Below are 12,062 nucleotides of genomic sequence, written 5' to 3' on the forward strand. Positions count from 1 at the left end.
GGGAGGAAGTGGGAGAGGAGATGTTGCATTGTGCTAAATTGTGGTCAATGTCATGAGACAAAGTGTACGTGATCTGCTGTATGGAAAGTGTATTTGCTTTGTAAATTTTCACCTAAATCACAATAAAAATAAAAAAATAAAATAAAAGAAAGTGGTATTCAAGTCTCCTTCTACCACTGTGAAGTTTTCTATTTGTCTTTTCTATTCAATTAAAGTCTCATTTATGTATTTTGGGACTGCTCTTTCATTGGGTATAGGGAGCTCTGGTGATGTAGTATCTAAGGCATTTGATTGCTAACCAGAAGGCTGGGGGTTGAAACCCACCAGCCACTCCTCAGAAGGAAAGTTGGGCAATGTACTTCCATAGTGCTACTGCCTTGGAAATCCAAGGAGGGCTTGCTATGAGTCGGTATTTATTATGCTTATATCCTCTTGTTCAATTGACACTTTCATCATTATATAATGTCCTTCCTTGTCTCTTATGGTTATTTTTGTCTTAAAATCTATTTGATCAAAAATTAGTATTACCACTCTTGTCTTTTTTTTGATTTCTGTTCACTTGGTACATCTTTTTCCAACTGTTCTGGTTACCTAATGCCACTCTGATCAGAATACACAACAAATGGGATGGCTTTAACAAACAGGAGTTTATTCTCTCACAGTTTGGAGGTTTGAGTCAGAGTTCAAAGTACCAGGCTCTAGGGGTGGGTGAAAGCCCCTCAACCTTGGGCTTCAGCTCTGCCCCCTGCTACTGGTCCACTGAAGCTGGAGGCATTTCTTCATTCAGACAGCTGCTGGGTGCTGAGGCTGACAAACCCAAAGTTGACAAATAAAATCGCACATTCCCTATAGTACCAAACCACATGGCAGGCCATTGATTCAAGTCTTGAAAAAGTCCCAAGATCAGCAGGGCAACATGGCAGGCTGCTGAACAATGACTTGGCTACATTCAGGGTTCAATCATGCCACAGACTAGAGACCATTCCCAAAGTCTTATATATTGGAAGCAGACCACATCCCTAAACAGCTACTCAGCTGCTTGTGGTAGATCCTACCATGGAGCTGATTGCCAGTCTCATCATGGGGAATAACTACCACTAGCTACCCAGCAACTCAACCAGGCTTAGCCAAGTTGACACACAACATTAACTACCACACCAATCTTTGAGTTTTAGTCTATTTTTGTCTTTGTCTCTAAGGTGTAGACAGTATATTGATTGGTTATGTTTTCTTATCCAGTCTCCAACTCTCCAACTCTTTAGTGGTGCATTTAATCCATTTACATTTAGTGTAACTATCCACAAGTATGAATTTGTTGCTGTCATTTTGTTACATGTTTTTCTGTGATGGTGCTGATTTCTTTGTTCCATGTAATTTTCTGCGTTGAGCTCATTTTGATTATGAATCATATTATCTCCTTTTTTGCTATTGTTTTAGTGTTTGCTAAGTATTTGTGCTTGTTCTCTTTTATATCTTGATGTGAAGGTTTATTATTTTTCTTTGTTACCCTGTGATTTATAATTTTCTTCCTAAGTTTAGAGCAGTCCATTTTATCTCAAAATTGCCTTTACTTGCTCACCATTTAGAAGTTCTGTAACTATTTATTCCCTCTTTTTGGTCTGTAGTTGTCCTCATTTGCCAATTGATGTCTCTGGCTCCCTGTTCACAGTCTTATAAGGTTATTTTACTTTGGACACTTCCATAACTGTGTTGGTTTCTGGGGTATATAATCATGCATATTAATGGTTGGTTGATGCTTGCTGTTGTTGGTTCTCTGTCCAAAGGACTCCCTTTAGCATCTCTTGTAAGGTTGATCTGGTTTAAACAAATCCCCTTAATTTCTGTTTATCTGGAAATGTCCTAATTTCACTATTATAGTTGAGAGACAATTTTGCTGGGTACATAATTTTGGATGGAAATTTTTTTTCTTTCAGGGTTTTATATATATCATCCAATTACCTTCTTGCCTGCATGGTTTCTACCAAGAAATCAGAGCTTATTCTTATTGGTTGCCCTTTGTAAGTAACTTTTTGTTTTTCCCATGCTGGATTCTTTCTTTGTCTTTGGGTTTGATGAGTTTTATTATAATATATGTTGGTGATTTTCTTTTGAGGCCTAACTTGTTTGGGGTTCACTGAACTAATTGAATGGATATACTCTCATCTTTCATTGTATCAGGGAAATTCTTTTCCAACAAATCCTCAACAATTTTCTCTGTGGTTTTATTTGTCTCTTCCTGTTCTGGAATTCTGGTTACATTTAAGTGATTCCTCTTGATGGTATCCCACATGAATCTTAGGGCTTCTTCATTTTGTTTTGATCTTTTTTCTGACTGATCCCTTACCAAAGTAGGATTGAGGTATTTGCCTTCAATCTCACTAATTCTGTCTTCTATTGATTCAATTCTTCTCCTGTGCTCATTCAATGTGTTACCTATTTCTGAAATTTTATTATTAATCTTCTGTATTTCTATCTGTAGATTTTGTATAATTTCTAATTTTTCATTTATTTTGTCATTTTGTTCTTGTATCTTCTTTCAAAATTGTTCTAGGGTTTTGTCTGTATTTTCCTGAATTTAATCAGTGTGTTCATTTATCTGTGTCTCAATTGGTTGAAGGTATCTAAATATAATTCTTTTGAATTTCTTATCAGGGAGTTCCAATGCTGCTTTTTCCTCAGTGATATTTTCTGAGTCTGTATCCTGGTCCTGTTTCTACTACATTATCTTGCTTCTTTATGTGGACTGTGATGATCTCTTGTCCCCAAGACATTGTGACATCATTGTATTTATATTTAATTGGTGATTGTATGTTGGTGTGTCTTGCCCAAGATTTTTTTTTCTTTGTTTTATTTTGATATATATGAATAAGCAGGGTACTGTGCTCCTCTGTTCACTAGTTGACAGCACTTATGCTTCAACACCTGTTTCTTGGTGGGGGTGATAGATAATGAGAGTAGGTGCATAGATCACTGTCTGCTGTTTGTGAAGAGCAATTAAGAGTGAGTCAGGCTCATACTGGCTATTGTCTACATTCAGCCAGTTGGTGCAGAAACAAGTGGTGGCCCTCACTCAGTTGGTGGGGTCCAGGAGGTGGGGGTGTGGTTGGGTCATATGAGCATAGTTGCTGTCTTCCACTCAGTTAGACAAAAATAATAATCCAAAGAATAACCAAAAAAAAAAAAAAAAAAAAAACAAGAGGACAAAAACACACACCATATAAACACACAGGAGCAATTGCCAAAAAGGAAATAAAAAGGAAAGGCAATAAATGAGAAGATAATTTGAAGAAATACTTTAAAAAGAGAATAAATGTAAACAGAAAAAGAGAAAAAAAAATCCTACAATATCTGGGGAGGGTAGGATAAGAGAAAAGAGCTAGAGTAAAAGAATAATAAAGAAAGGAATGAGAAAAATGCAAATAGAACAAGGGATGGGAAGAACAAACAGAAAGGAAAAAAGATGGGAACCAGGAAAAGGGAAGAGAAAAAAAAAAAAAACTAGAACCTGTAAATGGAAAAAGAAAGAATAAAAATAAAAAAGAAGAAAAAAAAAGAATAAAGAACAAACAAACAAAACCAAAACAAAACAAAAATCTGGGGGTAGGGGATGGGCCAGGGCACTCAGGCTCCATCAGAGCACACAGACTGGGATGGAATTCTTGCTGGTTTAGAAGGTAGTTGGAGGTGGGGGATGGCCACACCTCTGTTCACCAAGAGGATGTGGGGTATAAAAGTAACAAGGGGAATATCACATCTTTCCAGTTGTCAGACTCTGGTGTGGTTGCCCACGTTGTCCTCAGCAAGCAGAGCCTATTCTTTGGTCACTGGGATCCAAATGTTGCTGTCTTACATATCCAAACTGGCCACACCACTTTTAAATATTCAGAATGGCTGCACCTTCCTGACAGCTGAAAGTCCACAGCTGTGTTTGTGTCCTTCTTTGCTGTTTCCGTTTTTAGTTGTCAGTCACCAGTGTAGTTGTCCATGCAGCCCTTGGTGAGCTGGGCCAATTTTTAGGTTACTGGGCCAGGTCCTAATACCACTTGTAAATATTCAAGCTGGCCATGCTGTCAGGATAGCTGATAGTCCACAGCTCTGTTTGTCTCCTTATTCACTGTTTTCACTCAGGTTCTTCTACTAGTTGGTATTTAATCCACTTCTGCATCCTTCCTTTCAAAGTTCAGGGCTCCAGGATTAACTTCTTTATCTGTGTCAATTGGTTTATCTTTCCTTGGTTGAAGAGGGTCTAGTTTGTGTCTATTCTGCCATCTTACCAGAAGTCCAATTCATTCAGTTTTGTAGTGAAATCTCTGAGACCTTAATGACCTACTTCATTGACTATTTCACAACTATTTTTTCTCCCATTACTTTTCTTCACTTTCCCCTTCTTCCAGAGAGAGAAAGAGACAGAGAGAAAGAGAACCCACTTCCCATTTCTCTAGAAAAGAGCCAGGAACTGTAAAATGGGGAAAGTGTATGAACTACATCCTTAGGAATGAAAATAATCATCTTGGACCACTAGAGATAGTACCAGAATGTATTATGACTATGAGAACTATGCAAACATTATAGAAACCTTTATAACTTTCTTATATTGATATATTCCATGTGTAATTAGTAATAAAACCTTAAAAGTTTGTGAGCTGATTTTTCAGGCAACCAGAAAAATGGGAAACTGGGGAAACATTTTTCTCAGCCTATCTTGGGGAACAAGAACCTAAAAAAATATATACATCAGCTCTCCAAAAAGAAAAGAAGTTCACTCTTCAGAGTCAGAGGGGTTAGAAAGGTCCCAGGAAGCTATCCAGGAATTAAGTAGCGACCCTAGAGGCTTAGTTAACAAAGGACCCTAAGATTTTCCAAAACAAGTACCTAAAAGGAGACCATTTAATCAAAGTGTCCTCAACATCTTAGTTTGAAAAATTGCAATGTGATTATGAAAAGATCCTTTTTTATGAGACTTTTTGTTTGTGTTTTTGGCAGTGTTGCTTTTGTCATGGCCAAAAGCCAGGGGGGAAAAAATTTCAAATTATTTGAAGACTCTAGGTTCTCATAAAAAACTCAGTGTCAGTTTGATTCTATAAGCTGTAAAGATTTGGCTCATGTAATGCTATAGGTTTTAAGTAACATTAGGTCACAGTCTTAGCCTGCATCTGTCCATGAAAATGCTCATAATGATAGCAAGGACATAGTGGCCTGGTTCTGAAGAGCTTTAGGAAAAGGGTAGTCAGGCATCTGCCCATGTATTTTAGGTGTTCATCTACTTAGGATAGTTTGAACTCTTTCCACCATTATAAAAGCTGGATAGGAAAAGAAAGAGAATTAAGGAGATTCTTTAATAACAACACAGTTATTTAAAAAAAAACAAAACAAAACATGGTAGCATAGTGCCTAAGGCACCTGACTGCTAACCAGAAGGCTGGCAATTCAAACCCACCAGCCACTCCTCAGAAGAAAGGTTGGACAATCCTACTTCCACATAACAACAACAACAACAACATCCCCACCATAGACAGTACAGTGGGGAAAACCAATGAGCTAAAGTTTATTCTCATCAGGAACTTATTACTTCTTACCTAATCTATTTCAGTAGCTCCCCACCACTTCCAATTCAGTGTACCCCTCACATCACTACAGAATTAATTTTCCTCAAGTGAAACGCTATAATATCCTCCCTGTGTTCCCAAACCTCTAGAAACTTCCTATTATTCACTGGATCAATATAAATTCTGGTGGAGCTCTGGTGGCACAGTAGTTAAAGCATTAGGCTGCTAACCAAAAGGTCAGTGGTTTGAACCTACCAGGCTATGAAAGAAAGATGAGGAAGTCTGTTTCCGTAAAGATTTACAGCCTTGGAAACCCTATGGGACAGTTCTGCTCTGTCCTATAGAGTTGTTGTAGGCCACTATGAGGGAGCTCTGGTAGCACAGTGCCTAAGGCACTTGACTGCTAACCAGAAGGCTGGCGGTTCAAACCTACCAGCTACTCCTTGGAAGGAAGATGGGGCAATCTACTTCCGCAGTGATACTTCCTCAGAAACCCAAGGAGGGGTCGCTATGAGTTGGGTCTGACTCAATGGCACATGACAACAACAAGAAGGTCACATGAGTCAAAATCAAATCGAGGGCAGTAGGTGGTTTGGGTTAATATAAATGTGGAAGCCTGACATTTAAATTTCTTCATGGTGAAACCCCCAAATAACTTTTTTCTCTTAGTTTCCATACTGTTGTATGCAACCCTAAACAAACGGTGTTCAAAACACATCTTTAACATTCCCACCTCCATAGTCACCTATTTTGTCACCTCTGCTTGGAATGATTATCCCCACTTCACACTCAATATGGGCTAGTCACAGACATCCTAGTTCCTGAAGCCTATCTGAAATCACCTCTTAGAAGTCTCTTCAGATTTCTTTCTGTGTTAAACTCACAAATGACTTAATCTCTTTCTCATAGAATTTGGTATATTCTGCCCTAGAATGTGGTTCTGTGCACATCAGTCTTCTCTCTCTACATTCCTTACCATCTTATAGATGTTTTAAGACAGTGACCACAAATTATTTATCCTTGTATTATTATAGTGCCTTACACACAGTTAGGGGGCTCTGGTGGCATAGTGCCTAAGACATTTGACTGCTAGTCAGAATGCTGGTGGTTCAAACTCACCAGCCACTCCTTGCAAGGAAGATTGGGTAATCTACTTCCATAGAGATACCGCCTCAGAAACCCAAGGAAGGGTCATTATGAGTTGGATTTGACTTGATGGCAGTGAGTTTGGTTGTTTTTTGGTACATATAGTTGGCATTGAATAATATTTGTTACATGAATGAATGAATATGTCAAATATGAGTTTGATTAACTAATATTTATTTCATGATACCCCAAGTGGTTTCCCTTTTCTTATTCGTCTTATTCTTTCTCATGAGAACTGTATGTGAAAAGGGAAAAAACAGGAAATGCATAGTCTTTGTTTTGAAACACTCTAGTTAGTTTCAATATGGCCAAATGATTAAACTTTTATATTGTAGAGTATTAAAAATACCAGTTTTTAGTGCTGTGTAATCAGAATAGTGTAAGATAAACAACTCTTAATAAAATACCAATTGGTTGATTTCCTGCTTAGGATACACAAAAGTGCTTGGCATGTCTTAGTGCTGAAAAAAATATAACAGCACAATCATAGAGCCTCATACTTACCACATTACTACATGTTCTGTATCGGATGTTTCTTCCTTCACAGCTCCTAAATCACCAAAAAACAAAACAAAACAAACAAACAAACAAACAAAAAACAAGAAACAATTTATTACTACCTAGAAAAGGCTCAACATTTGAACTTTTTTTCTTACCAAAAAAAAAAAAATTCTATTAATACTAGTCTAAGAGCTTCTTTAAAGGACCTCTGTTGGTGCAGTGGTTGAGGCAATTGGCTGCTAACCAAAAGGTTGGTGGCTCAAGCTCATCAGCTGCTCCACAGAAGAAAGAGGGGAGTAGTCTACTTCCGTAAAGATTTACAGCCTTGGAAATCCAATAGAGGTCACTATGAGTCAGAATTGACTCGATGGCAGTGAGGTTCTTTTTTTTTGAAGAGCCTTTCTTATCTTCTGAGAAGGTCCTCAGGGAAGTTACCATCAAATACGAAACTAAGCAAATCTAAAAATATTGTATAGGTAAATTGATTTTTTCATGAGGATTGAAACTAAGCATACACATTACTTCAAAAGTTTTCAAAATAAACATTTTCAGTTGGTTATTTTACCAAACAACAATTAATGCAAGTTTTCTGAAACATATTTATACTAAATGAGTCCTGTCTTCTTTATTATTTCTGGAGGGATATTGCACTGGAATAAGTTTATTATTGAATATGGTAAAAATTGCACTGAAGAATTCAATGTGCCTTTTAAAATCATTTATCTGAAGACATGAAACATCATAATTCTTAAAATTAAGAAAAACTATTTTCTGTTTCTAAAATACATGTTTATTGTAGAGGTTTTGGAAAAGACAACTAACCAAAAGGAGAAAGAAAATAGTGTGCAGTTGTCTCATCTAAAGACATCCATTATTATTTTATGTACTTCCTTTTTATATGAAAGAAATCATATCACTTACACAATGTTATAGACTACTTTTTTTGTACTTATAATTTGTGGAGGTACTTTTTCCCACTATTAAATAACTTTGAAGACATTCATTTTGAGAACTACATTATATTCCATCAAATAATATAATATCATTTGTATAATCATTTCTCCATTACTTGTTACTTAAGTAATTTCCAATTTGGGCTTTGATAAATGATAGTGTGATTAAACTATCTCTGTGCACATGTTTTTCTCCAAGTTTCTGACTGTGTCTTTAGGATAGATAACTTTCTAGAAGGGGGATTACTAGACTACAGGGAATGAACTTTTGTAAGGCTCTTGGTAAATATTGCCAAAGTGCATTCCATAAAGGTTGTACCATTACATACTCCCACCAGTAATATATGGGGGTTTTCATTTTACTGAACTCTTATGAGAAAAAAAAAATTTCTGATAAAAAACATTCAATGATGACACATAAACTTGAACAATAGTTCAACTCTACTCTTTTCCAAATGTCACACTTTAACAAAATAAGTACACATATAATATAAAATTCTGAGATAATTATTATACTAATATCTAATAGTTGTGGAATGCCAGATCCATTTCTAAGTTTGTTACATGTATTCATCCATTTAATCATCTCAAGAATCCTAGGAGACAGGATACTATCATTATCCCTATTTTGCAGATGAAGGAACTAAAGCTTGGGAAGGTTAAGTAATTTTCCAAAATCACAGAGTTAATAAGTAGTAGAACCTAAATTTGAAACCAGCCATCTAGCTTCAGAGTTGACACTCATAACCAGTGTGCTTTACTGCCTAATTCATTTGTTTATTCAGTAAACATCTATAGGCCTCCTCGAATGTGCCAGGTAGTGCACTTACTCCAGGGAATATAAAGGAGAATGAATGCAACTTGGCCTTTACCAAAGAACTTGGAATCTATTAAGGAAATCATTCACAAAACGAATTCAGTAAAATTAATTCTAAATATTATTTTACTTAGATCTTCTGAATGTTATCAATAAGAAAATGTCATATGAAAATACAATTATACAAAAGCTATCTTAAAGAATGGAAAGGGTTCCAGGCCTGAAGACTAATCAGATTTGATGTATTAATATTCAGTAATATTAGAATGTGTCAAAGAAAAGGAAGGCTGGTCAGGCATTAGAATTATAGAAAAAGGAGAGCGACAGTGATGAGTGGTATCATTGCTCAGTCCAGCAGTGTTCCAGCATGGACTTTAAGTCCTCAAGGTCCCATTTGTAAGGATGTTTCTTTTGCTATCATGATACAGACACATCATGCTAACCTAGCAGCTATCAATGAACATTCAATTTTTCTGAGAAACGATGACATACTGACCATGCAAATTGCCAAGAGTGATCTAGTTTTTCAGTAATGCTGAGGAGGCAGAGAACATGCTGGCCCCACTGACATGAGTACTCTGGCCCAGGTGATGAAGCATTCCATTCTTCATTGTAAATTAATAAACTGGCATTCTAGTTTTAAAAGCTAATCTCAAGGAACAGGTCAGTGTAAGTCCATCCCCAAGAGAAGGATCTGTTCTTGGTGTGACTGTTGAAAAATATCAGGTTTCTGAGTGAAAATATGAGAGTTAGCCTCCAGTTGATGGTAAATTAATAGGGTAATGAATTCTACAATTGAGAGGCTCTTGGTGGCATGCCATTCAGACATCAGTGTTGACTCCATGTGATGTGTTTTCAATTCTGAAATTCTTACTGCATACGTAACCAAACTCCTCTTTCTAGAATCCTGACTTTATACCTCAGTTTCTAGGTCTGTTTTGTCATCTGTAAAATAGGATAATATTGTCTATCTCTTGGGAATTATAGTCAATATTTGTGAAGCACTTAAATAGTGCCTAGTATGTGGTAAGCAACGTGTAAGTATTTGATAAATTAATTAAGTGAGTAATAGATGTAGAAGTATCATAGATATTGAAAGGGGGTTAAGGATATATATAGAAGAAATTGCAAGTAAAAGAGTAGAAGTATGAATGGATGTAAGGTGTTTGAAAATTTTTAAGCAGTTCTTTTTTTTTTTTTTTTTTGAGTATAAGGTGAATGTGGGGAATTGCAGGAGATGAGAAAATTATCTTCTAACTTTGAACTTTGCAAGAAGCAAAGGGGAAATTCAAAGTTTTAAAAAGAATTGGAAGGATGCCTTCCTACTCTATAAAACTGAACTCCGGTGTTAATGATTAAGATCTTAATTTCTGTTTTTCACCCACTTTTTATTTTCTTTCCCTACCCTTATGTGAATTAAAAGAATAATGTAAACATTTTGAAGAGCTAGGTTATAGACTTTGGTCTTCCACTTGCGTAGAACACATATCCTCTCAAAGTTTTACTTTCCTTATCTGTCAAATGGATATAGGAATGCTAGTGCATGATGTTATAATCACCAAGTGAGATAAGCTTTATTCAAATGCTGAGGGGTCATTATAGAGATATCATTTACTAAACAAAGCAAAATAGAACAGAACAACAATAAGAAAAAAAAAAGTGAAAAACCAACTTCAATAATTTAAACTCGTGTTTTCGCAGATATTTTAAACTAGAGGTACCAATGTATACTTCAAAAGTATCCTTGGATAGTAGGAAATATAAGCATATATGTAAAAGACTTGTTTAAATACCACTTATTTTGCAGAAAACAAAAATTAACCAAAAAAAAAAAAAAATAATCGAAGGTAAAAACATTTGCCACAATTTCCAAAGGATATCCTATAATTGTCTATAACAATATTGATTTGCAAAAAATTTCTGCCCTTGAATTGTCTTCGCTTTAGTATACTTCATTGTTTTTATTGAGAGTTTATTTAATTTAATTGGTTGAAATAGAAAATTTAAATGGTAATGCTTGGGTTTAGCAAAGTGCTGGTTACTAAAAGACATCAAATTGTAGATAATAACAGTAATACTAGCTTCTACTATATATTAAATGTCTGCTATAGTGTAGTGCCTTAGGCATTTGACTGCTAACCAGAAGGCTGGTGGTTCAAATACACCAGCCACTCCTTGGACGGAAGATTGGGCAATCTACTTCTGTAGTGATACCACCTCAGAAACCCCAGAAGGGGTCGCTATGAGTCAGCTCCAACTTGACGGTAGTGAGTTTTTTTAGTTGCAGGTAGTTGGCCCAGTGCTGGGTGTTCTACATACTTTACTCTTCCAACAATTCTGCAAGGTTTCATTATTACCATTTAATAGATGAGAAAATTGAAGCTGACAATTATTAGGAGCATAAGGCCATATACTCAGAACAGAGAGAACCAGGGATTAGAACTCACATTTGGCTAACTCCAAAGCAAATAAAACAATATTAAAGGAAAAAAAAAAAAAAAGGACACTTTTTTTTTTCAAGACATGTAAAATACTAACACCACAAGACTGAAACTCTGGGAAGGTGCACAAGGATTAGCCTTGGGGTTAATTGCATCTTACTATTTCCACACAATTTATCAGCTGCTTTTCAATTCTGGCAGGCCCACTCCTGCTCAGTAAAAGATACCAAAAGCCGTGCACTGTAAATTGGGAACATCTCAAAGAGAAGCATACTGATGAATAAAATGTAGTATGAAAGAACTTCATTGCAGAGAAGCTTATGTTCACAAAAGTGAAATATATTACATTTGGATATAAATTTAATTTTAAGTGAAAATTCCACAACAAGGATTTTATTCTCTCCAAATGTGAATTTCTTTATCCAAAGCATTAATCTGAGGACAAAAGCATCATCTGAGAATTAAGCAGTTAAAAAATTCAGGGTAGCTATGAGTTGGAATTGATCAACAGCAATGGATTTGAACATATCTATGCCCTTATATGGGAGCTCTGGTGGCGTAGCGCCTAAGGCATTTAACTGCTAACCAGAAGGCTGGCGGTTCAAACCCACCAGCCACTCCTCAGAAGGAAGGTTGGGCAATCTACTTCCATAGTGAT

At 36.1% G+C, this 12,062-nt stretch overlaps 1 protein-coding gene across 1 annotated transcript in view; it reads right to left on the minus strand.

The window, feature by feature from the left end:
* The window catches only part of LOC103208535 (ADAMTS-like protein 1), a gene marked incomplete at its 3' end in the record, with an annotated part of 468,117 nt that overhangs the window by 402,654 nt on the left and 53,401 nt on the right, over window positions 1–12,062 (minus strand). The window contains exon 3 of the mRNA XM_042782739.1: window positions 7,197–7,242. Within this exon, the coding sequence (XP_042638673.1) occupies window positions 7,197–7,242 (46 nt within the window). The remainder of the gene's footprint in view (window positions 1–7,196; window positions 7,243–12,062) is intronic.

Source organism: Orycteropus afer, unplaced genomic scaffold (genome assembly GCF_000298275.1).
Source record: "Orycteropus afer afer isolate SDZICR_OR568_19922 unplaced genomic scaffold, OryAfe1.0 scaffold00450, whole genome shotgun sequence".
NCBI lineage: Eukaryota > Metazoa > Chordata > Mammalia > Tubulidentata > Orycteropodidae > Orycteropus > Orycteropus afer.